The sequence below is a fragment of the Phaethon aethereus genome, assembly GCF_964289735.1.
Source record: "Phaethon aethereus genome assembly, chromosome: 4".
Taxonomy (NCBI): Eukaryota; Metazoa; Chordata; class Aves; order Phaethontiformes; family Phaethontidae; genus Phaethon; species Phaethon aethereus.
Window position 1 is genome coordinate 19,607,180 of NC_138578.1, and position 24,728 is coordinate 19,631,907.

The window sequence follows — 24,728 nt, forward strand, 5'->3', positions numbered from 1 at the left end:
TTAGGAACTGTAGTTGCTATTTATATGCTATAGTAGAATATGTGGTGATAATAAAAATAACGTGTAGCACATAAATAAAAAGATTACTACTGATCATTCGAAAGTTAGGATATAGGAGTGTTGGTTGTGTAGCTGTCATTAACCCTTTGGATGCATATCTATGATGACAACCTCACTAAAATTTTCAACTGCTATTTTTTTTTGCTGGCACTTCATTCAGGTGCTGAGCATCTTTGCTTACACAGTGGCAAGCAAATCAGTACTTAGTGGATAGCCCAGATGCTGCAGCATAGGATTGCAATCTTGCCCTTGGATAAGTATTACCATCTCCCTCGTGGACATCTCCTCACCACTGCAGTATCTACTTCCGTCTTTGCAACGTATACAGCTGGATGCACGATGATCACGTACCTAACCTAGGAGGCGGCTGACAAACATTAGCATTATTAAATCTTTAGAAAATTAACTGTAAAGCTGTGCATAAAAATCTTATACTCCAATCTCTGCGACATGCATAACATGGTTGCAGTTGCAGAACAAGGCTCTGTAAGCAATAGCTTGTATGGCCATCTGTGATTTATACTAAGAGAAGCTGACAGCACGCTAACCTTACATCTCTCTACTGAATATATACTTGTCTTCCTAAGCATTCCCAACTACAGAATTTAAAGGCACTTTCTTCCTTGTCTGCCCAAAATACATACATCTGTGTAAAAAAAAAAAAAAAAATCCATGTATAACTACCACTTTCACAGCTCACCAGAGGACTAAGGCACTTTCTCAATTTCTTCATATCATTTATGCAGTGGTGAGAAAAAGAGTAACAGTCTTCCTCATAAAATTTTGAGAAGAACACGTGGAACAAGAGTCAGTTCACAGGTACGGTCACCGTTCCAAAAAGCCCCTGAGGCAACACAACAAACCATGTTGCCATTTTCTTCTTGCTCAAGGTACAAGTCATCCAAGCTTCATGAGAATAGTTTCTCTGTAAGCAGAACTACTGCTGTCAACCTTGAAAAGAAGTTTCATATAACATTCAAAAAAAAAAAAAGAAGCTTTAGCTTACAATTAACTGCATCACGTGCATACACCAAAAATGATAGAGCAATAGTAACTTTTCAAGGATCAGTAAAGACCATGGGGATTTTGGGCACTGCAAAGCATTAACTCACAACTGGTGTTTAAAAAAGAACAGAGGTGGATTCTGTTCTCAGCTCCACCCAAGCCATGTCAGTGAATTCAAATGGATCAGGAGCGGAGCAGAGCTGCAGACTAGCTGAGCACTCCACTCCACATGTACTCAAAGGCATTTCCCATTTTTCTGCCTATGAATTTTCCACGACCATGTAAGATGGCTCTATTTTGCTATAGAAATTGTTTCAGTTAGCTGAACAGACCATTTGGTTCTGTAAACAGAAACAATATCAAATGACCTACACTCCTTAATCACTGGAAAATGGCAAACAGTAAATTTTGCAGCCAAATATATGACTGACAGTGCATTTCTCATGAATATTCAACCTTTCCATTTCAAAACTGCTTTTCACAGTTACTTATGCATAAAAATTGACACAAATTAGTATTAAATACTCTTCATTCAGGTTGTGAAATGAAGCACTGCCTGTGAAGAAAAAATTGCTGATAAATTCTGGTACACTGCTAGTCTTAATCCGTTTTACACCCGTTTTATGTCAAAGAGGAAGTTGTGGGTTTTTTTTGTTTTTTTTTTTTTATTAAGAAACAGGTTTCTAATTACTCTTGCTCCTTCTACACTTAAATACATCCTTAAGTATGCTGCCCTCAAGCTCTTAGGGCTCATGGTCCCTGCTGAGGGAATTATACAGCTGCCCAACTCCATCACATGTCTGAAGAAAGCGTCTTTTTTACAGAAACTCTAAACACTTTCTGTGCAGATTTAAGGCAGATGGTGCCACGAGGCCATGAGTCCCAGCAGGCTGGGTCTGCCCTTGCAACCTTCTGACTGGTTTTCAGCTGCCCAGACGGGCACAGGAGCAAAGAGTGCCGAACCCTGCCAGCAGCCCCTCAGCAGCAGGGGAGAGGTGGGGGGGATGGATTTGGAGAAGAGGTGGCTTTGAGGTGGGGTGCTCAGCGGCCTGAAAGAAGGCAACGGCATCATTCTCTGTTCACAGAATAGACATTCATGGAACAGCAGAAGAAAAGCAGAGCGGTACATAGAACACAGCGCAAATTTAGCAATGTATTATAAATACAAATGAAGAACGTGAACTCAGTTACAGAACAATCCCAAACAAATCAGCAGCTGGTAATGCCAATTTCTGTGGGGTTATTGCAATAATAAACAGCACACAATGGTTTAATTATAGAGGCTTTGTGCGATTTCTTTTTAACAAGTATGCAGCTGCGCCAAACAAACCAGTTTTTGAGGCGCTATATAAGACATGTTCAATTCTTTTTGTACTTACTTGGGGATTTCTTGAAATGGTATCTTACAAAACGTAAGTCTATTAACATAAAACCAGTTCCAACTACAACATTGAACTATGGTAACCCCCAAACTTAAATTTCTCACTCCACATTGACAGAAAACACAAGCCCAGCCTGGGCCAAAATCTTCATGGAGCACATATAGCTGCTAATGACTTACATTAACACATAGAAGAGAAAGGTTTACTTTCACATATGCAGGTGATATGTGCTCCAGATATATGAAAACGCCTGGGAATTTTAGCATTCATTTCAGTACACAAATACTCATCCAACTTTTTGGACAAAACACAAATCAGAATCTTACCAGACAAGGCTGTGAAAATACTAATATCATTGCCTACTTTCATTTCCTTAATAGTCTTCAGATATTACTTTTTCCACATTTTAATCAAAACATTGAGCCCTTTAAAATATGAATGAGGGCAAAAGTGAAGTGCTAAACTGGATTAGTAAGTATGTATACACACACACACATATATACATAAGTGTACACACACACATCAGAGAAAGCTACAGAAAAATTAATAATGCCTGGAAACGCCTCTGTCATCTAAGTACAGAGTTCAAATTAGAAAGAAAACTTGTAGACAGGTGATCTCCATTTTTCATTGTGTAATCCCACAGACCATGAATCACTGGACTCAGATCAAGCATGCATGGAGCTCAGTTGCTATTGTGCACAAGAAGAAACCACTTTCACAGTCTGATAATTAATAGAGTATATATCAAAGCTTTAATACAGCATCAAATAAAGTAACAATTATGGCTGCTTCAGTCCTGAATGCAGAATGGTCTCTAAGGAAAATGCACATATACCTAGTCTGCTTGGACAGCTTGTCCACTGATGTAATGCATTTATCTATAAATCACTTCTTGTTGATGTCAAAAATACATTCTGCTTTCACATAGTAGCTACATGTACTTAAATAAAGGATGACAGACTGAAGTCTACTACACCAGTTTCCAAGGAAATTCCCAGCCTTCTGAGTCATCAAATTGCTACAAAGTTAAGTGATAATTTTAGTCTTGGGAAGCAGTAGCTGTCCCCAGTCTGAAGCCATTTCCTACTTTCCTACTTCAATTCCAATTGCAGAGCAAACAAGCAAAGAAATACGCCTTTCTGAAATTAATTAACCTGAGTTAATTAATTAATTAGTTAATTAATTAGCCTGAGTTAATCATACCTTCTTTCTAAAATACAGAACCTCTTAGGCACCATCGTGAGGTAAACAGGGACTTGTGCCTACCATGCTACAACCTGAACTTAAAAAACCCTGTCATTTATGAAACACGCCCACCCCAACCCAAATTCATAAAGAGACATTGATAACAACAAAACTAAAACCAAGTGGTCACTGGCTACAGAAAGTGATTCTGATAAACCACGTAGGACGTTGTTTTCCATCTCCTTACGCTATACTCGCTGCGGTTTCCACCTAAGGCTTTTACTGAGAGGCGCTAATGGTTTATTGACATTTTGGTTTGCAAGGATTTTGCAGTGGGACTTAACCCAGCCCTTTCGGTACAGTACAAATGTATGTCAGCACTAGTCCAGTGGGAAGGGGCTGGAGGGGAAAGGGTTGGCAGTACCTACTGAGGCCAAGACGGCTGCTAGGAAGGATACGATCAGTGCCAGGAAACAACACAGCACCTTTAATCATTTCTCCCATGATGCACCCTACTGACCACATGTCAACTGAAAACAAAAATGAAATGAAGGTAAACAAGGAAACAGGAACAGAACAACAAATAAATGAGAAGACTTATCTAATCATGCTATAGCACAGAGCCTGCAGCCCGCACCGCAGACACAGACCTGCCTTTCAGTCTCTGCAGATGCTTTTCTGCTTGAGGGTACAAGTTTCATGACAACATAGCAGGTCTGAGAAAAATCGACTCCAACAGTTTTCTTTACCCCAGTGTGGATGAAAGATAATACTATTAAATACAGAAAACCAAGTGAGACCCACGGCTGGCTACTGTGTCACAATACAACTTCGTAATTAAAATTTACCAACTAATTTTGTCTTTTTTAAGTTTTCATTTGCATTCATTACCTAGGTTTATACCACTTTGTATTGCAAATGAATGCTTGTGTCTGTATTCAGTGAGGATATGCAAATTGCTTTTCCTTCATCCTTTCAGTTACCAGAGATCGATGCATATTTTCACAGGCTGAACTGCCAGAAGCCACAAAAGGGACTTGGGTCCTTGTGAAGACATATCCACCTCTTATTCAGGGGTACGAATAGAATTTGTTGAGATCATCCGACTCCAATAATGCTTGCTTCAGAGCCTGTTGGCTTACTTCCATTGAACCTCAGTGAAGCCAGCAGTCCACAATAGAGGTCTTGAGAGTCTTACAAGATTGTGACAGTTGAGACACAGCAGCACTAAGCTGTACCTTCTGCATTGAAATTCAGAGCAAAGCGGGGCACTATTTACCTTGTTCAGAGAAGAGCAGTGCAGCTGGGTCAAACAAAGCTAACCGCAATTTACGCTAGAACATGAGATGAAAATCAGACTCCTTATATCCAGGATGGGATTAAGGCGGCGCTTTTCCCCATACCAATACCATGAAACCACATTACCTCTGCTGTCCTTGCTCTATGATAAGTCATAGGGCATGGAAGCCAGAAAAGGGACAGACTGGTCTCTCAGGGCCAGAAACTGTGGGAAAAAAATGAAAGCGTCATGCTGCTTGGTTGAATTTACTCTTATAATTTCATATTGAGCAACAGTTTAAAGTGGATTTGACTTTCAAGGCAAATGTCCTGTCTGTGGAAATCTTTACATGCCTGGGTCTAAGGTTCCCTGTTGCTTTATTTAGCATATGAAAAGCTTCATCACTACACAATAAAAAAAATCAATAAAGAAATAAAGAAATAAAAGGCTACTTGTTTGGAAGCAATAAGCAAATCTAGAGATGCAAATTATTGCTGCTTTCATCACAAGCTAAATGGCATGCAAAATATCAGGAAAAGATAGAGCAAGCAAGTTGTTTGTTCATCTGTTATTAATTCCTTTTTATTTTCAGAGGCTGCCTTCTGACATTACTGCTCTGTGCTGTGCTCAACAGCACACACAGAAAAGTTGAACTAGTGACGTACTAAACGGTAAACTGTGTAAAGCAGAGATTATTCTCCTCTACTCCTGAGGTTTTGGGAAGGAAGCTCTTTGAAAATTTCCGAATCAGAAGAAGCAAAGATGAACATCTAAATATAACCAATGTCGAAAGAGAAAAAAAACCTGACAGTTTTGTCAGCCTTCTTGAGTGCTGCCTCTTTTTCCTCTCCTGAGCCAGTTAGAAATAAGTCAAATTGGAACCCAGAGCTTCACTGTGTGTTTAAGAAAAGCAGTTAGTTGGAGGTTAGGAGTTTCAGCATATACAGCAGCTGTCAGAAGCCCCAGTTAAGGCACTGAGACTTGTGCAAAGCTCCGTAAGGGACTGCAGTACAGAGACCTAAGCCTCCATCCTCAATTTCATTTAGGCCAGTATCAATCCACACTTTCATTTAGTCCAACATCAACCCACACAGACGTAGTCTAAGTAATTTCAGTTGTACAAGCATCAGAAAAACAAGCCACAATCTCTAAACATTTGCACTCAACTCCAAAGCACTGAAAATTTACATTTACATTAAGATTTTTTCCAAATGCAAGATATTGACAAAGACTGGCAATGCTCCACCAATACGTGGAATATCCCTAAGCTTTAATCAAATAGTCATATAGTCATATAGTCCCAGAGACCACTGCATGACTCTAGGTAAAACTTCAGTTTACCAACTTGATGTTTCAGGATCACATGAGACAGTGTTAAGGAATTAAACCTACAACTCTTCACGTCTCTCTGAAGTGAAATTGCTGAGATTTGGGTAGCCCCTGATGAGAAGCCCCCTCTCCATTAGAATACCCATGTCCTGGATTACTAAGAGTAGGGGATTTTTAATTTGTTCAAAATCTCTACAAACCAGATTATTGCACAGAGGTGCTCTGAAATGCATTCTTGAGGTCTACACATACTTCAAAATACCAGTAAGTTTTCCAAGGACACCACATGTCTCCCTGGCAGAGTCACCTTGAATAAATGCCCACCACAAACCCCATGCAAGTGTTTTCCTCAACAAAGGAAATATTTCGCTCATGCAGCAAATCTTAACTTCTGGGCCACCCCCTGGTTCTGATTCCATGCCAAACAGTTGAGAAATACCCTCTCCAGTGATTGTGTCAGGGCTGTCTTGCAAAACATTTGGGCAATGATGCTGTCCTCCACAGGAGCCTCCCAAAATCGACCTGGGGGCTTGAATAGAATTTGGGGAGGCTGAACAAGAGTTGCTCTGTTGTCACACATGCATGCCTCCCACCCCGCAAACCTTCCTGTGTCCTGGAGAAGCAGTCTGGTCTGGCTGCTGACATGGCCTTCACAGGGAAGATGACCAGAAGACACGGTCAGGAGAGAAGGGAGAGCTGGGACGGAAGAACGTTAATAAGACATCTATTCCTCTTTGTGCTTTAGTCTCACGTACTTCCTGACCCAAATGAGTGCTTGCTCGTCCTTCCAGGTATCAGATTCCCTTCAGCAAACATGCAGAAGAATTGTAGAACTAGCCAAAGATATTTCTATATGGAAAGGATCCAAGTTAACCTTCCATGGACACCTCCCTTGTAACTTGGCTGTGGGTGCAATTTCCTTTTCTGTTTCTGCAGAAGGCCGCCCCTGTTATGCTCAATGAATTGGAAAAAGCATGGGTGTCACTCTGATACGGAAGACACCACAGCTCATTTCCTTCCTCATTCCTTTGTAATGGCCCCGCATTCTACTCCTGCCAAACTGCAGGTTCTCTGGGACTTGACAAAACACAGTGAAAGAGAGCCCATATGGAAAATCTGCAACTGCCCTTGCTAAAACTCCCACTGAGGTGGCTCTTCAGACCTGCACTTAGTAAGCTCCAGTTTTAATACAATGAAAATCATGACATTCAAATTAAAATTCATGAAATACATGCCATGGGAAACCCTGGAGACCAGAGATGCAGGCACAGCTGAATGTGCTTTGCTATCTCTCCCAACCTCATGGGCTAGTTCACACTTTCTCTTTCTGCCCAGAGCACTCGTGAGAATGCCCAACACTAGTGTTTGTAACAGCTCCTGTTTTAGCGATGCAGAAATCACCCCTCTGCAAGCTGAAAAGAGATGATCGAGTCCTCAAAACTGACTTGGGAAGACTACGATAGACACATTTATGAAGCAAAACATGATACCTGTTTTTATTTGTGTAACTGTAGGCCAAAATATTTAGCACACAATGTTGTTTCCCAAAGGCTGGAGGTGCAAACTCTAGTAAAATTTCAAGGCAACTGAGCATGCCCGTCATAACACAGCGAGCCTCTCTCTCCAAATCCTCCTAAAATGGAAAGACACCTTGCTGGGTAGGACCTCCCTTTATCTCCATCTCTGTTGTTGAGTGCTCCTGCAGATCTGCACTGAGGTTTGCTCTGAGGAACCACTTCTAGGCCATTACGGGAATTTTCAGAAAGGAAAATACAGCAATCTGTATTGGACACTGTACCTTGTCTTTACAGGGTTTTCTGTTATTTCTCTGCAATAAAAAAAGGACATGGTTTATCAAAATACTTGGTAATACACGGGTAAAGCTGCCTTTTTTCACAAGCTCCAGATAGCACAGCTACAAAGGCTTCAGACTGCCAATGCCAAGGGAAGTTTGTGATGCGCAGCGCTCCTAATGACAATTGTGAAGATGGCTCAAACACTTGAAGAAGGTTAAAAGCCTCCCAAACCAACCAAACCCTCCCTCCTTCAATTCTTTCTAAATCATGGCAAACTCCCAGTTCTGCAACATTGCAGTCTCAGGACCTTGCTGAGATGCCAAAAACCTTTCCTTCATGCTTGTATTTCTTATATGCACGGATTTCAACATGTTTTAACAGGTGCTCAGCACAGTATCAGCTCAATCCGTTAAGACTCCTGAGAAAGTCTTTCCTTTCTGATTTGAAACACTACTTTCCACACGATGTTATTAAAACCTTAATATTTCCCAGTAACAGTAATAGGATTCCAAAGTGTTTGAATATTGCATTATTGACTTCTAATTTACTATCGGCAACTGAAGCTGCAAAACTCTGCAGAGTACAGCTACTCTCCTGGCAGATTCTAGATGGAACAAAAAGGGAGTTGCCACAATTTTACAAGTGTGGTGCTTCAAACCAATGTATGAATTTATCTCCTTGGTTTTTTTTAAACTTTCTGCAAGATCCAAACCAATATGCATCACGCTTGCTTATGACACAGCTGAGCCATCAGTCTATGGGATTCAGACTAGCAGATGCTCACCTTCATTTGGCATAGACAGAATTGATCTGCAGTAGACAGGCAGGTGCCAGAGCCTGGCCCACCTGGAAAATGCAGGAGGAGGTACAAATCACATCCAAATCTGTGCTCTTCCTCAGAGGTTGGCTCTTCAGTTGCAGTGCCAAGAAAGTGCTGAAAAACTATTGTTTTGACTTGGGAACTCGTGCTCCACTGTCCCTTTCAGAACAGCAGAGCTTGCAGAGGGACAGGAAGGGATGTCACAGGATATTAAGAGAAACATGTATATTAAGAAAAGGCCATGGGAATCTTGAGATGCAAGCTCAAGAATGAGTGGAGGCACAAGGAATGACTCATGCCCTTCCCTGTCTATTTTATTTTGAATATAACTATATAAAAAAAAAATCTTCGCAGTAAGAGAGACCTACAGAACATCTTGCCAAGGAATGTGAAACGCACTACACTGCATCTAACAGACAGTAACATTTAAAACATGTTTTGCAGATCCTGCAGTTGCTAGCTTCAGACCCTCTTTTTAGCTTAATTTAAATTTTGACTTTGAAATATCTCTTCCCAGGTCTCAAACAGTATTCAGGTACACTCATTTTACCTCTTCCAGCAGGAATCACACAGGTAGTCTTCTCCTGCTACGATACAGATTAGCATATCATTTAAGTGTACTTGTATATTTTCGTATCTGCTAAATGATACATGATTTTGAGTGTGTTCCAGTCCACTACTTTGATCCTGACCAAATACCTACATGCTCTTGACAAAAGACACTTCAGTACTATCTGTTTTGTCTACAAGTTCTAAATCCTCTGCTCAGCTGTACCAGTGAAACTCAGCTCAAATTAGTACAGCTGCCATCAAGCAAAAGCTGATGAATAGAATAGAAAAGAAAGAAAGAAAAAAAAGACATCCAATTTTCACAAGTGCCTGAAAAGACAACCAACCTGCCTCAGCTGAAATTCATATGAGGCAGCACATATGAGGTGTAGCACATATCTACTCCTCAACACTTGGCTATTTTTGAAACTGCATGTTCAGATCCATACTGAAAATCTTTAAGTGAGTATTTTAATACTCACTACAACACTTTACACAATACAACACTTCAATCTGAGTGTTGGGAAATGAGCAATGGATCCTCTTCATTGTAGCAGCTGGGATCCACTCTGAAGGCCAGGCAGATCACAGACAGCATGGGGCTCTCATGCTAGGTACAAATTGTACTATAAACTGCTGGAGTATAGGTATCTGAATTAAAAAAGAAAGAGAAGAATACAACAGCCAAATCATATTCACGGATATACTGAAGTCTCTTTGAGACAGACCTTGTCCTACATGAGCAAACTTCCCCCAATAAAATCATCATAATTCAAACTCTTGCTATATTCTCAGAAAAATCCAGAGTCCAAAGCCAAATACCATACACCCAGGTAGGAATCATCCAGCTGAACAAAATCCAAACTTAGCCATCAGTGCCATCATAGCTAACAGACACTTAAGTAGCAGGCTAACACATACCAGCTGATGCAACCTGGAGATCCAGGCCAGCCATTTTTAATAATCTCTTTTAAATAATCCTGATGCTAATTGTTGGTTTTGATTTTGTTTTTTTAAAAGACAAAACAAGTCTTAAGAAAATACTACTGGGAACATGAAAAACAATGGACTGCACTAAACAAAAGCGCAGATGTTTTATTATACCACAGTTTAAGAAAACCCTCAACATGCACTCAAAATACTAAGACTATACCCAGTAATAAATGCAGATCATATTTTAAATGCAAAGACAAATTCTGCTAATGAGAGGTGGCAAGGCAACCTCTTTTCCTAAAAGACTTTCTTGATTCAAATTTTTTTTCCATATAAATTCCTGGGAAAATACAATAGGATACTCTGTCAGATGTCAGAGAGCATCTCTTAATCCCACCACTCTCAAAGACAGCTGGCAGACAAAGGCATTTTTGAAAATCTGGCTACAGAAAACATTAACTTCATCTGTTAATGCTGACTTCACCCATTTTGGATGTTCATGGCTACATAGAATAAGTTTGGATTTTTTCCCCCGTCTATCATAATGGTATTTTCTCTTTTGGCTGTCTTGGACTCTAAGCTATTTGCAGTAGGAATTCTGCCTTCCATATTCACCACTGTAATCCAGGCCTAGCACAACTTAAGACACTTGGCTGATATCAGAACATATTTCTATGACTAAGTCACTGTTTCTGCTTTGATCTTCTGAGGGACTCACACATGAACTTGCCAGAGTACCATCCTTTACCTCCTCAGTACTGAAATGCTCTTTGATTGCTTTGTTTCCCCACTAAGTCATGTGTGCCTGCGGGACATCGCTGTGACCTCAGCAGCTCAGATCTTAATAAGCCTATCTCACTTGAAAGCATTCAGACCATTTTAAGTTTTCCCTTCTCTTAAAAAAAAAAATACACAGAAAGACATTTCCAATCCTTAAATTGAAATCTTATGAGATTTTGAAGACATTATTAGGTAGAGCTGAACACAGCACTGGGGAAAGTCCTGGAGTTTTCCCAACATATTTTCGGTGGCATCCAAGAGTTTGGGCAGTTTTCAGTTGCTCACACTCTTTCTGATTTAAGTAAGAGTGGAATAAGCATCGAAGACACACTGAGCGAGCAGCTCGGAAGCGGACTACAAAAGCTACCAGAACTTGCCAGGAATATTTTGGTCTGTAAATCCATCTGGAAATCAATCAAAAGATGGATTTCTTCTCATGAGAGTCTAACTGCTGACAAAGAAGTCCCCCTGACAGTTTTTTGCAATGTCTGCTTTAGGTGAGGAACAAAGGTCTCTGCTATGCAGTTTCTACCCGCTCCTCTCCAGGAGGCTGGAGTGACCCCTTATTTTTCTGAAAACTGGGCGCCTCGTTGCAAACTGACAGCGCTTGAATGGACCAATCCTCTAGCCCTGCTGTATCTCAAGTGTCCTACTAGGTCAATTAGATTAAATACCTCAGCAATATTCACAGAGCAATCATTTTCAAGTACTGTTTGGCTTTTTGCTAAAGAAAATAGCAGTTAACGTGTTCAGAGAGCATTTTACTAAAATTAAGAAACATACACATTTTCTTGGAAAATGCCTAACTTACATCTATAGTAACGGGGGATTTATCATATACTAGTACCTGTAGTCTATAGAGATTTCAGAGTGTTCTTATAGTACCTGAGAGAGAGTTTCTTATTTATGTAGATGAGATGATCTGAAATAAATCTTCTCCATGTTCTAATTTCCATGAGGACTTTAAAAATGAAATTTCATTTGAAGTCAGCAGTACCTAAGTATAATGGTAGCTCAGTGTGATGTTAAGATTAACTTTTTAGAATTTTTCTTTCCATAAAACTTGCCAACAGCTGTGAAATTTTTCTTCGATGTATACTGTGCCATATATGAATGTTCTTACTCCAGGCTAGAAATGAGTAAGCTCCTTATATTGATAGCAAGTGCACACAGAAGACATTCTTCTGAAAAATTAAAAAGAACTGAAATTTTTAGTTTCTATATATACTTGCCTCTTTCAGCTAGAAAACCCACTGCTGGAAGGCCTTAAGTAGCCCAAGGGAAACTTTATTGTAATGTCGTTCTGTGAAGTTTACCTGCAGCTCTCCAGCTCTTTCTTCCCTGCATCTAGGAGGCAAACCAGATCTGCCAATCAACAGCCATGGAGGAAGGGAAAATAATATGGACCCATACACAAACCAGACTTTCTAACACTGAAAACTTATTCATGGAGTCAAACTGGTTAACAAATGAGTATTGACTTGCAAATGAATGTATAAGTTCCATTCTTTTCTTTTTTTTTTTTTTCTTTTTAAACTTCCAACTCACCTGGATAAACCCACCACTAAAACATGGTAGCAGTTGTGACCCCGCTCACATACACTGTATTTCAGGGTATGGGATCTCCAATGACTTAAAAAGTAGGACTGTCCCACAATTTACACATTTTCTGCATTTGTTCAAAAATTCAGTTTCTATTTTTAACTGATACTGAAATGTTAAGAGGTATTTTAAAAATATTCTGTTGCTATCCCTGAATAAGACACTGTCATAAGAGATTGCTGTCATAGCCAGACAGAAACAAAGTAATTCTCATGTTTGAATGACTTTTAAAAGCTTTGTTGTTTAAATTATATAACTTTTTTTTTCTGTAAATGGGCAGAACATGATTCTTAAATATAATTTGTTTTTGAAAAAGGAGAGCAACCCACTAACCACAGTGCTATGTTTTTACACTTAAATAGCTTTTTTTCTGTATTCTAGTTGCTTATCAAGCAAAAACTCAGACTTCTCTCCAAATAGATTAAATGGAAATACCCTCAGTATTTACAGCTGAGCCTCAAGTATATTATAGATGGTTTTGTTTTTCTTTGTACATGAAAGAAAAAAAGAGGAAAAGAGCACCGTGTCTGTAAGAAGAGTTATGGTGGTGTTTATGAGGTGGTGTTACGACTGAAACACAGCAAAACTATCATACCGCGTTACAGATCTCTCGAACGCTGGGAGCTGCTCGGCACGCGCCGGTTACAGCAGAAGGTGGGTGCGCTGCCCGCGCCCCACGGCGCAGGAAAACCTCAGCACCCGTGGAGTGACATCTCCAAGCCATCCACTAATAATAAACACCACCATCCTTATTCCACTAATAATAAACACCACCGTTCTTACTTCATCGTCGTGCTTTGCACCTGATAACTTTCCAGTCCATATTCCTACAGGACTGGAAGCCAGGACAAGGTTGCTGTTCCCTCCTCAGCAGCCAGGAGGTACCTGCGGTTTCCCCATCTACCTGTGAGTAAAGTGTCACCGCACCTTCACCAGGCTGCTGGGCACAGCTCCGTTTTCAGAGAAAGTCAACAGGGCTGCGAAAACAGGACAGGCAGGACCCAACTCCAACGAACACTGCAGGAATCACTCTAAAGCCAGCAAAAATTAGTTACTTCCATGACTACATGTCCGTAAAAGCTGGGTTTTCACACGCCACTGCCAGAGCCTGCCGATGGCAGATTCTTACGGTGTCTTTCTGCCAACCTGCCAAAAGCAACATGCCTTTTTGTTTCTGAGAGTGGAAAACACGTTGTGTTGCTGCGTTTTATTCTGATGGGCAAAATACACACTAGTTACACTTCACGGGCAGGTTGCCTGGCTTAGCCTGTGATAAGCTGAAGGCTAAGTAGACTCTCCCTCTTTTGTTTTCATTTTCTGATATTGCTTTCACCACCTTGGCAGTGGTAAAAATAATATCACCCAAGACAAGAAGAACAAGATGGGAAGGAAATACAGTTTACTTAACGACACAGACTTCATGCAAATAAAGGAAAGTCCATTTTAAAATCAAGAGAATCTGATTTCAGGCCGATTTGGAAACCACAGCAGATAAACGGTTGCCTTAAACTGGGCGAGTCAAATTCTTCATTTTGTTTTAAAGAAAAAAAATGTTGTATTGACTCAACTCTGTTGAGCCCATACAGCATTGAGATGAATCCAAATCCCTGATGCATTAACAAGCAAAAGATTGTGATGTCACCACAAATGTCATGAAATCACTATTTCCAAAACATAAAAGCAGAAAAAGAGGTTTACAGGAACCAGATGGGCCAAGTTAGGATTCTTTTCTTTTTTTATTATATTTCCTTTGAAGAATAATAAGTAAAGCTATCCAATTTGCAATCAGAATGCTTGTTTTCTATATTGCTTATTTGTATGACATAAAGACTACACAAAATTGAATGATTACAGGTTTTAAAATAACTTATTTGACTGAAATAATTCTGTGCATCTGTTTTTAACTTTCAATTTTGTTCGTATCAGTAGTGTGCTATATTCATTTACTCCTACCTCTAGGATTCAACTTTTTGCTTCTATCTTTACAGTCCTGGTATAGTCAGTATATAGTAAAAGGGATGGGGTGGAGGAGAGGAACAAATAACAGGTGAAGCTGCAGCAAATGGCACAAGGATACAGTCCCTTCCTGGAAAGAGGATTTTGTGGCGAACCATTTCTCCCATAATGCATCCCACAGACCATATATCCACTAGAACAACAGAGACAGGGAAGTGAAGAAGGAGGAAAAAAAAGCAAAGTTAACTACAACATTTCACTCCTAAAGGAGGGGAAAAAGAGCAGGTTGATCAGAACAGTACAGTTTGTTTCGTGGTTTCATTGTGGGTTTTTTTTTTCATGTCTCACCAAAAGCTAAAATAAATAAGTTAATAAGTAAAAGCTGCGGCAGCTCAATGGCAGTTAGGCACAACGGTGGAAAAAGTTTAAAATAAACATTTTTGGGAAAAGGCCCACAGCTAGCAAATAAAGATCAAGTAACAACTGCACAGACCCATGGTATACACTGAGTTTATGGTGAATAAACAAATGTTTGGTTTTTGGGGTTTTGTGTGGGTTTGGGGTTTTTTTGTGGGTTTTGGTTTGTGGTTTTTTTTTGGTTTTTTTTTTTTTTTTTTTTTTTTAAGGAAAAAAAGGCAAAAAAACCCCACAAAACCAACCCAGACAATGATCATCTGGAATAAATCCTACTTGCAGCCAGGCAGTTTCTAGGCTTTGCCCTGCAGGACTGAGTCTCTGCAGCAGTACACAAGAGGTTCCAAATGGAACTGCTCTCACGAGTAAAGGCTCTATGGATAAATATCACCCTTAAGTGTTATTTAAAACTCCTGCCTCAGGATCTGTACTTATATCCTACCTACAGGTATCTATCTATATGTATCCGTCTGTACCTACACACCGGCTGGAAGCAAATGGAGAGTGTGACCTGTATGGACTCCGCTTTTTGCTGCATAGGTACTCAATATAAATGCTAAACCAAACGCTTCGCAGGACAAGTACCAACAAGACTAAGAGCATTTCTGTTTTTCCTGATCCTGCCTTCAGCTTTTAGATGCAACATGCATAGTTACTTTATCTGCTTGGCTTGGGTGGGGTTTTTTTTTTTCCCTTTAAGTCTTACAAGAAAAAAGGCTATATAGATAGTGACGCAGTCTGCACAGAAAGAAAAGACCTGTATTCCACATGAAGGGGAAAAAATGGCTTTCAAATGCTTTAAAAGACTACGATGTTTCTCAGCTTTGAATCCTCATTTTGTGGTCATCTTTGACCTACACAACCAGTTTCTCCTCTTTTTCTTCCCCCTTTTTATCCTTCAAAAGCAATCCAAAACAAACCAAAGAAACAAACAAACAACTCGTTTCTTGGTAAAACAAAATAAAGGTGAAATGTTCCATTTGGGAAAAGGAGGGTACAGGTATCAGGGGCATGGGACAGCAAGAGCATGCCTGAGGCAGTGGCAGAGTTTTCTTCATAGTGACAGTTTTGGGACCTTCCACAGAAGTGCAGCAAACTGGTGATAATTATGCATCTTTAGCCAACCAAGTGCAGAAAGAAAATGAAAGCAGTGAACAGTCCTTATACAGGCAGTGTATACCGTAAGAGCTAAAAAAAAAAAAGTAGGGGAGCTTCAGTAATGTGGCAGCACAGGCCAGAGCAGGGAAGCAAAGAACAACCCTTTCTGTTGACTTCCTTAGGAGCTGGATCAGAGCCTCCAAGCAGACCGGCTCCTCAGACAGCTGACCTTCATTTTGAAATAGTCTGTTTTCCTTCTCTGTTTATTTTTGCTTTGTACAAGTAAGATGGGAACATTCATCTTGAGCCAGATTCATTGCCCAGGGAAGTCAAAGGAAGTCTCTATGCTAACTTCAGTCGGGACCTTTGGATCTGGCAAACATTCTCAGTACCTTCCCAGCTGTGTATGTACTTCATTGCAAAAGTGTGTCTAACTTTTTCTTGGTGCGATTTGAATCATGTGAAAAGCAAGTGCTTTCTCTGTGCTTTCAGGGACAATAACAACAACAATGGTAATCATCTACTAAATTTCTGGAGAGAAAAAAAAAATAAACGCAAAATAATTCATTACACAATAGAAGGAACTCTGGATATTGACTAAGGAACTGTCTAACGCCTGCTAAGCCTAGTTCAGATTTCTAGTGACACTTACCAAAAATATCAATTACAACATAATTTAAGGAAGATTATTCCTTTTTTAGAAATGATTCTGTATGGTTAAGACTGATTAATAATTCTCTACTTTTTAGATTTTCATATTAAAATGTGTGCTGTAAATTCATAAACATTACAAATAATTCATGTAGACACTTGCTAATTTTGAAAGAGGTTGTGTGAGCATATCTTTATTCTTAAGTTACGGAATCGGCTCCCAAAATCAGTTCCACCGCCCTTTACAGGATGCAGTTGACTGTTAGTAAAAGTTTTCCCACAGGTTAGCTAACCTCTTCAATGTAAGTTAAGTAGGAGACTTTAATAAATTCCTGGTTTTGACATTTGCTGTATATGTCATCAAAAAGTCTCCTGGTCAAACAGACAAGTGGTAGCTTTTGACAGCAGAATCCGAGTCATAGCAGATTTTTCTCCACTATATGTTGTAATCCCTTCCTTTCCTGCCTGGTCTACCTGGCACTCAGATGCAATTCTCAGTTTTGTTAGAAATGAGAATCGCTTATAAAGTTTTCCCTTCATCCCCTGCAAAATGGGAATTCTTCCTTACCTGCTTCTCTATAGTGAGCATCCCCTACCTGCTTTTCACAATCTTTCCAGGGGCCAAGAGGTATCCAAATCCCTCACAGACTGTTCAGAGCAAAACCCTATTTACATCTAGGAAGATTACATACAAATTAGATGCATGTTCTTTTAGTTTCAGATTTTTCCTCTTCTCTCCAACTTTACTTCCCATTAAAAAAGACTCAAACTGCAAAATTTATACCTAGACCTTGACCACATGAAACCTGTCAGCAAAACATGGCACCTTACTTAAACCTATCATAAAGACAGAAACCACTCCTGAAATACAGATCTAACTCTGGATTTGGGGAAATTCTGGAAGGGCTAGGATTCCCTATTTCAGCTTATACCTCCTCTTCTTCCCTCCAACAATTCAGTGAACCAGACTCAAATTTAGAACACATCACTTGTTCAGCAGTTCCAGTGGTTCCCACACTGTTTCACAGCCACAGAAGCCAAAGACATTCTGGTCAGAAAGAGCTAATTGCATTTGTTAAGTTCAGCCATAACTAAGAACAAGTTTCTCATTACTCTGCAATCCCACACTAACAAATGCACCAGCATTGCATCCCAAACACATTCTGTAGCTGCAGTACACAACAGTGAGAAACTGTCCTAAATGAGCCGCCTTTTAAATTAAAGATGTCATTTCCCATTATGTTTTCTTTTTCTCCTTCTGGTGCCCCTTACAATTGTAGCGGCAGACCTTACACTCAGGTTGCACTGTGCTTCCTATGAAATTGCAGCCCTACCGTTCTCCTTGTAGCCCATTCCCAAGATGACCTCTGGTGCTCTGTAGTAACGTGTAACCACATATGGAGTCATCATGAAGCTAGTGCCTGCAGTCCTGGCCAGTCCAAAATCCAAAATCTTCAACGTGCAGTCAGATTTTACCACGATATTACTTGGTTTTAAATCCTGCAAAAGATAGTGAAAAGACATATGACTGTCCTTCATAAAGCCAGACACAGCTGTGATATGGACTGATATTTTAGGTCACCCTTCAAATATTCTTTTACTCTTCTGACACTTAACAGTTATGATCAGAAATACTTGTAAATACACAGCAAAATCTTGCTACTGTTTCTCTAGCAAAGTCTTCTGGAAGATGTTCTAACTTGGCATACTGTCGGGCTTTACCTCAATAGTAGGAGCCTACTGGTGTTAAATTGCATTTAGCTGTTCAAGCAACTAGGATTAAGTATTAGAGTACCATTTTGAGTATAATCCTGTGAGCCTAATAGAGACATTCCAGCTGTACGTGTGGAGATACCTTAGTGCTTTAGTTATTATAATTCAACTCATCCTTTGCTGGATCACTATCTGGAAGCCCAATCTATCATCCTTTGCTAAACATACAACATGCCAAAAAAGGAGACTTTTGCGTATTGTAAAGCAACATCCACTTTGTAATGCGTTTTACCAGCCCTTCTTTTCTTCCTCTTACAACAGGAGGAGAATATTTTTGGATTTGTCTTTTCAGCTGGAAATCCCAAATTAGTAAAAGCACATTTCAATAAAGAAGTTAAGTCAGGATATTTTCAGTCCATTCAGAATTGCCTCCTGCTCACAGTCACATGAACTGTTCCCTCTTGTTGTCAACAATCACACACAGCATTACCTCTGGTGTTCACAGCCAGGTACCACATTCTTACCAGACACAGCACTCTGACATGAAAAAGCAAAATGAGAGGATGCACTTAATATAGACTTAGCAGTCTTTTAATTTGTTTTAGCACAGGTGAATAATGGCAAATGCCAATTCCGTATGCCCTGACCTCTGGATCCTGATCAAGCAATACTTGGACCACACTACAACATCAATTCAAAGTGTCTGAATGTCATGCATGGTAGATGTAGCCAGCTGCATATTCAGGAAAAGTAACATTTATCTAAACATCTCAGAGATTATAATGATTTTGATTATATCAAAATCATTATTTGGTTATTATTTATTTTTAATAATTACATTACCTTTTTGTCCGATTAAGTTCACAAACAATGTCATTCCTAACATAAGCATATTGGATATTAGGAAAAAATTCTTTACTGAAAGAGTGGTAAAACATTGGAACAGGCTGCCCAGGGAAGTGGCGGAGTCACCATCACTGGAGATGTTCAAAAAACATGTCGAGATGGCACTTTGGGACATGGTTTAGTGGGCATGGCGGTGTTGGATTGATGGTTGGACTTGATGATCTTAAAGGTCTTTTCCAACCTTAATGATTCAATGATTCTATAAGCATGAAGCTACTCTGCTAAGGGGATGGATTATGACTTATATAGTCATTTTACTGAAAGATAGGGCTTTGATCCAGAGTACATAAGAAAATCAAGTGGTTTCTAAAGTCTTCATAATGATGTCATATGCTGCCTTAAGTTTTAAACCAAAAGCCCCTTACCCTGTGAATAATTCCTGCAGAGTGAAGATGCTTGATACCACAGAGCATTTGGTACAGTAGATAAGACATTCGCTCATGGTCTAGCTCCATCTGAATGACCTGGCACAGATTGGCATCCATTAACTCCATTACCAGGTAACTGAATGAAAAAGCAAAGTCATAGGGTTATTGTCTGTGTTGAAGAGGAACCACAGCATCATCTCAAATAAGTAACAATGACTTTTCTTGCTTCAAAATTAACTTTATTTCTGATGACTAGAAGTAACACAGCTGGAGACTGGGGCCACTCACAACAGTACCATTGTGGTGTTTGTTTCTCACTGCAGAGACACCATTCTTTTAGCATCCCAGCAAAACAGGTGGATTGCTGGCCCTTTCTTGGTGCATTCCCCACAACAGACACTATAGAAACACTATTTCCCCTACATGGGCAAACAGGCAGCAGACACTGAAACGTGCAGAAAAGAGCCACAAACACCAAATGACATGAATGCTTGGCCTTTGACCGTTATGAGGAATGGCTACCACAGTACATGTAGGAATCAGAGAGTAGTAGAGATGTCTGAGAGTCTAAAATATCCATCCCCATGCAAAGTGTCTCCAAGAACCCCCCTAAGATTGCATGACTTCACACAATTCTCATTATAACTAATTGGTCTTGTGCTTCTGATAAATAAGCTTCACTGACAAGCTCAGCAGGACATTAACCCAATCCCCTTCAGCGGTAAGTTAATACATTAAACACATCAGCTCATTTCTTACGAGACATCTCACCAGCACAGCTGATTCATAACTGTAACACTACATTAAAGCACTCTCAAACTTTGCAATGGAGAGCTAGTGTTTTCCCCAATGTGAGCTGCACACCTTGCCTTCTTTCCAGCACTAGTTACCTCCTCTGCCCTGCAAAAGTCTGCAGTGACAACATTATGTGGAAATTCCATATACCAAAACCAGAACAGTAGTCATCCATTGCTATCTGTCTGTTATCACTGCTGATATTGGAGTACAGGGTGGAAATATATTTCCATACAATGTATACAGAATATGGGAAAGACTGAAAGATAAAATGAGTACAACTATATAAAACACTGAATATTTAAAATTTCATTCAGGGCAGTAGTACACTACAGTAGTTCTTGTGCAATAGGACAACATTCAGTGGAGAGGCTAGTTCTCCTCTACACCTAGCACTAGGTTCCCCAGGCAAGTAATTTTACACAAAATTTGTATCAAAACAAATATGAAATAAAGAAAAGTTTCACATCAGTCTCTTTTACAGGAAATTATTTCAGAAAGAAATGCCACATTTCAAAAATCTCACACATGTCAGGTAGTCACATAACCACCATCATTTCTGCAAACTAGTAACACAAGCAGGCCCTTTTAACTACTCATACTTCTGCTGCTGCATGTAAAGGCAAATGTAAACACACTAACCCTCTCAAGGAAAGCCACCAGTAGGTTTTGCACACTATTACAGTGTTTAGGAAACCCAGTATTTGGCACCTTTTAAATATCAAAAGTGCTCTCAATATGGGAATGCAGAATATCTGTCTACCCACAGCGTAGACTACACATGATGTTTTTTAGAGGGGCTTATAACATTTGTATTTTGCTGAGTTATTACATTCAATGTACACTATAATGCCCCACACTTCTCTACAGCTTTAGTTTAATTACTGCCTATGTTACTTACACATCCTGGAACTCCTCCAGAGATTTCTGTGGTGTGAAGACATTTAATAAACTGATAATCTGAAAAGCAAAGTAAGACAAAACAATGAACAGAAGTGATAAATGTAAGCAGTTGAACCCATCTTGAAGTGTGTGTTAAAGGATAAACTCTGTTTTTTCACTGCTCAATTTATACTAACACTTCTCACTTTATGGATCAGTCAAAAGTCAGCAACATCCAAAATAAAACACCACAGGTCTCTAAGATTTCTTCTAGGTGCACTTGGAATGGTTTCTGAGAGAAGGATGATCAGTGACAAACCAAAATGCCAAGGGTTTGACAGTCCTCCGAATAGTTACAGATTCAAAGACCAACTTAAGCTCAATCTGGCACAGCAGTCCTTGTGCTACAGCCAGAAGTTTCTTATATATGAAGGACACTCATCTGAGGGGACAAATAATCAAGGACCATCTTATTAAAAATGAACAAAAGACCTTCCTTCTCTTTGACATGGCCTCAATTCCTTTGAGGGCACATACGCACACATGCTGACAAAAATTCCATCATGAGAAGTACCACTTTTTAGTAGGGCTTTGAAACAGTAGACACATTCTGGGCAAAGACACTTGCATATTGCAACTACTTGTTCACCCGTTTTTTTTAAATGGTCTGGGCTGTTGAAAGACACTGATAAGAATGTGTGAAACAGCATAGAGGAAAAAAGTGACCTCAGGGATCTGATTTTACCATGCTTTCCTTCTGTGTGGGCAACAGAGGTAGAAAGTATCAGCACAGCCGCCATGAAGACAACATTTGAATGCCTCCATCACCTCTCTACACTTTCTAACAGGAATGGTTCAATATTCTTTCTGTCTACTCCACCTATTCTGATTCTTGCCTCCGCACAGGTGCCTTTATAATCGCCTCCTTCCTTTGCACTTCTCTGTACAGACAGATTAAAACTCTGACCCAACAAATGTGGTACTGTTATCAGCTCTTATGCAGCATTTAAAAAATTATATATTTAATATCAGTACTGCTCCTGCTGCCCTCTGCTCTTTCCAGTCCATTAAAAACAAGAAGTGAAAATGCATCATTCTCCTGCCTGCAGGGAGAACTACCCACTCATCCCTACATTTTCAAAGACCCATGCATTGGTCTGACTGAGGGTAATTTCCACCCAAGCCAACAGGGAAGACACAGGTACCGTCCTGATCACCACAGTGGAAATGTAAGGATAAGTCAACGCCCAGAAGTGGGATGGAGGACACTATAGGTAACAAGACCCGGTGTTTGCTGTTTTCGGGTCAGTCCTTTTTCTTCCCATGTGAATTTGTGACTGAGAACAAGCGTCAAATCTCACCTTACATCACACTTTTCAAGCTCATTTATGCTTTGCATAAGGAGAAAGAGTCACAGCAGGATCTGAGACAAGAGTAAACACATAGCAAACTGAAAAATTCACTCCTAATGAAAAGGAAGGGGCACACAGGCATGGCATCAAGCCACAGCAGAAATCAAGGAATTGTAGGAAAATTAAATCCTTGAGAGATCCCTTGACAATGCAATGGGGCGATCCTACATCTCACTACAAAAAAGGAAGCTTATGCAGTGTCAGGCAGATAGTTCTAACGAATAGATAGATGGTTACAATTAACATACAGCCCTGGAATAACTCTTTTGCTGCAGTGTAGGAATATTTTAATTTATTATAGATAATACATATTATAAAGTAGGTAGTGGATGTAAGAAACAGGAAAGTCTAGAACCTGTTAGTGCTCTTTATTTCAACAAGAACATTGTGACTAGAAGGAAGAGCACAATGTGTTGAGGCTTCACAGTCCCCAGCTCCACAACATCAGCTTACACACAAATACTTAAGAATGGAAAAGTGCTTTTGGTTTTTAATTTTCTTCATCAGTTTTGCAGCAACCTTCACTATGATGACCCTTCATCTTGTACAATCTATTCGACTAGGTTTCAGATGAAGTTGAGAACAAGGAGTGACTCAGGAGACACTGCTTTAGAGTCACAAATCCCAGTGACAAGAGGATGGAGCCAGGATTCCAACAAGCACTATGCATTTCTGGATAATGAGTTGACAAGAACGTATTCTGCTCTCTCCGCTTCTACCACCCTGACCCTACTAGCAGCACCCCCATTTGGCACAGCCTTTAAATAAGCACATGGAAGATCCTCACTCTCTCATGTGGGCATATAGTACCAGAAAGACTGCAACCCTTGAGCATAATTTACTTTTAATTTCTTCTGTTTTAAATAAAGGCACCCAACAAAATAATTTTCTTTCTAACAAACCAATTCACATACCACTTCTCCAGTTACCAACTGAAAACTTACATTTTTGTGATTCACACACTTCATGAGGACCAGCTCCCTGTAAGCTCGCTTGGCATGAGTTTGGTTCTGAAATGGTCTGCTGAGCTTCTTAATGGCCACATTTCTGTCAAGGACGGCATCATATGCAGCACTGCAGTAATTACAAACACAGGGGTTATGCATCTTAGAGGATATCCTGCATTTCTAATGGCAAATTCCTGAGCCTTACCTACTATTGCCTTTTTTCCACTGAGAAATATACTGGGACAAAAGGAGAGAGTTTCTAGTGAGAAAAAAGACGACATCAAAAGGAAACATGTACCACCACATCAGCAGAAGACACATCAGCATGCACCACTACTTTTGAATTCCATTTCCATAGGAAATTAACACTTATTTTCAAGGAGTGGGAAAAAAAAATTAAGCAACTTCAAATAAAAATACAATAAAAACTGGATGAGACAAAAAGTTGTTTCATAAAGCAACTCTCTGTGCATTGAGTACAGCGGAGAGGCTTTTGCTTTTCCTGTGATGATTAAGGACACCTTCACAGAGTGGCTCAATGAACAATTGCCCACTTTACCTAAAATGAAGTTTGTATTTTCTTGATGATATTTCTAATGGAATCAAGTTATTTATTCATTCCTTGAGACCATATCATCCAATTCCAATAACATACCTAGAAACAGAACCATTTCACAAAATTTCCTTACCATTTCCTTCTGATAATGAAAAAATTTGTTACAGATGCTTAGTTAAAAATTTTGAAAACATGAAGAAAGATAGGTTCTTGTTTGCAAAGTGTGCTTTTAAAGCTGAGCTCCTAAAAGTCTCCTTAAACTTTTAACTGTTTTGTACAACCTTCAGTTATTTTGATAATCTTCACC

The 24,728-nt window shown here is 39.7% G+C and overlaps 1 protein-coding gene across 4 annotated transcripts in view; it reads right to left on the bottom strand.

Moving 5' to 3' along the window:
• Positions 1–24,728, bottom strand: part of MAPK10 (mitogen-activated protein kinase 10) — a gene marked incomplete at both ends in the record, with an annotated part of 82,550 nt that overhangs the window by 26,542 nt on the left and 31,280 nt on the right. For 2 of the 4 annotated variants that reach the window (XM_081998953.1, XM_081998954.1), the window contains 5 exons: positions 14,801–14,872; positions 18,177–18,342; positions 19,827–19,965; positions 21,526–21,584; positions 23,863–23,992. In XM_081998953.1, coding sequence (XP_081855079.1) covers positions 14,801–14,872; positions 18,177–18,342; positions 19,827–19,965; positions 21,526–21,584; positions 23,863–23,992 — 566 coding nt within the window. Of the gene's footprint in view, positions 1–4,093; positions 4,166–14,800; positions 14,873–18,176; positions 18,343–19,826; positions 19,966–21,525; positions 21,585–23,862; positions 23,993–24,728 lie in introns of all 4 variants that reach the window. The other 2 variants (XM_081998955.1, XM_081998956.1) reach the window with 2 other exon arrangements.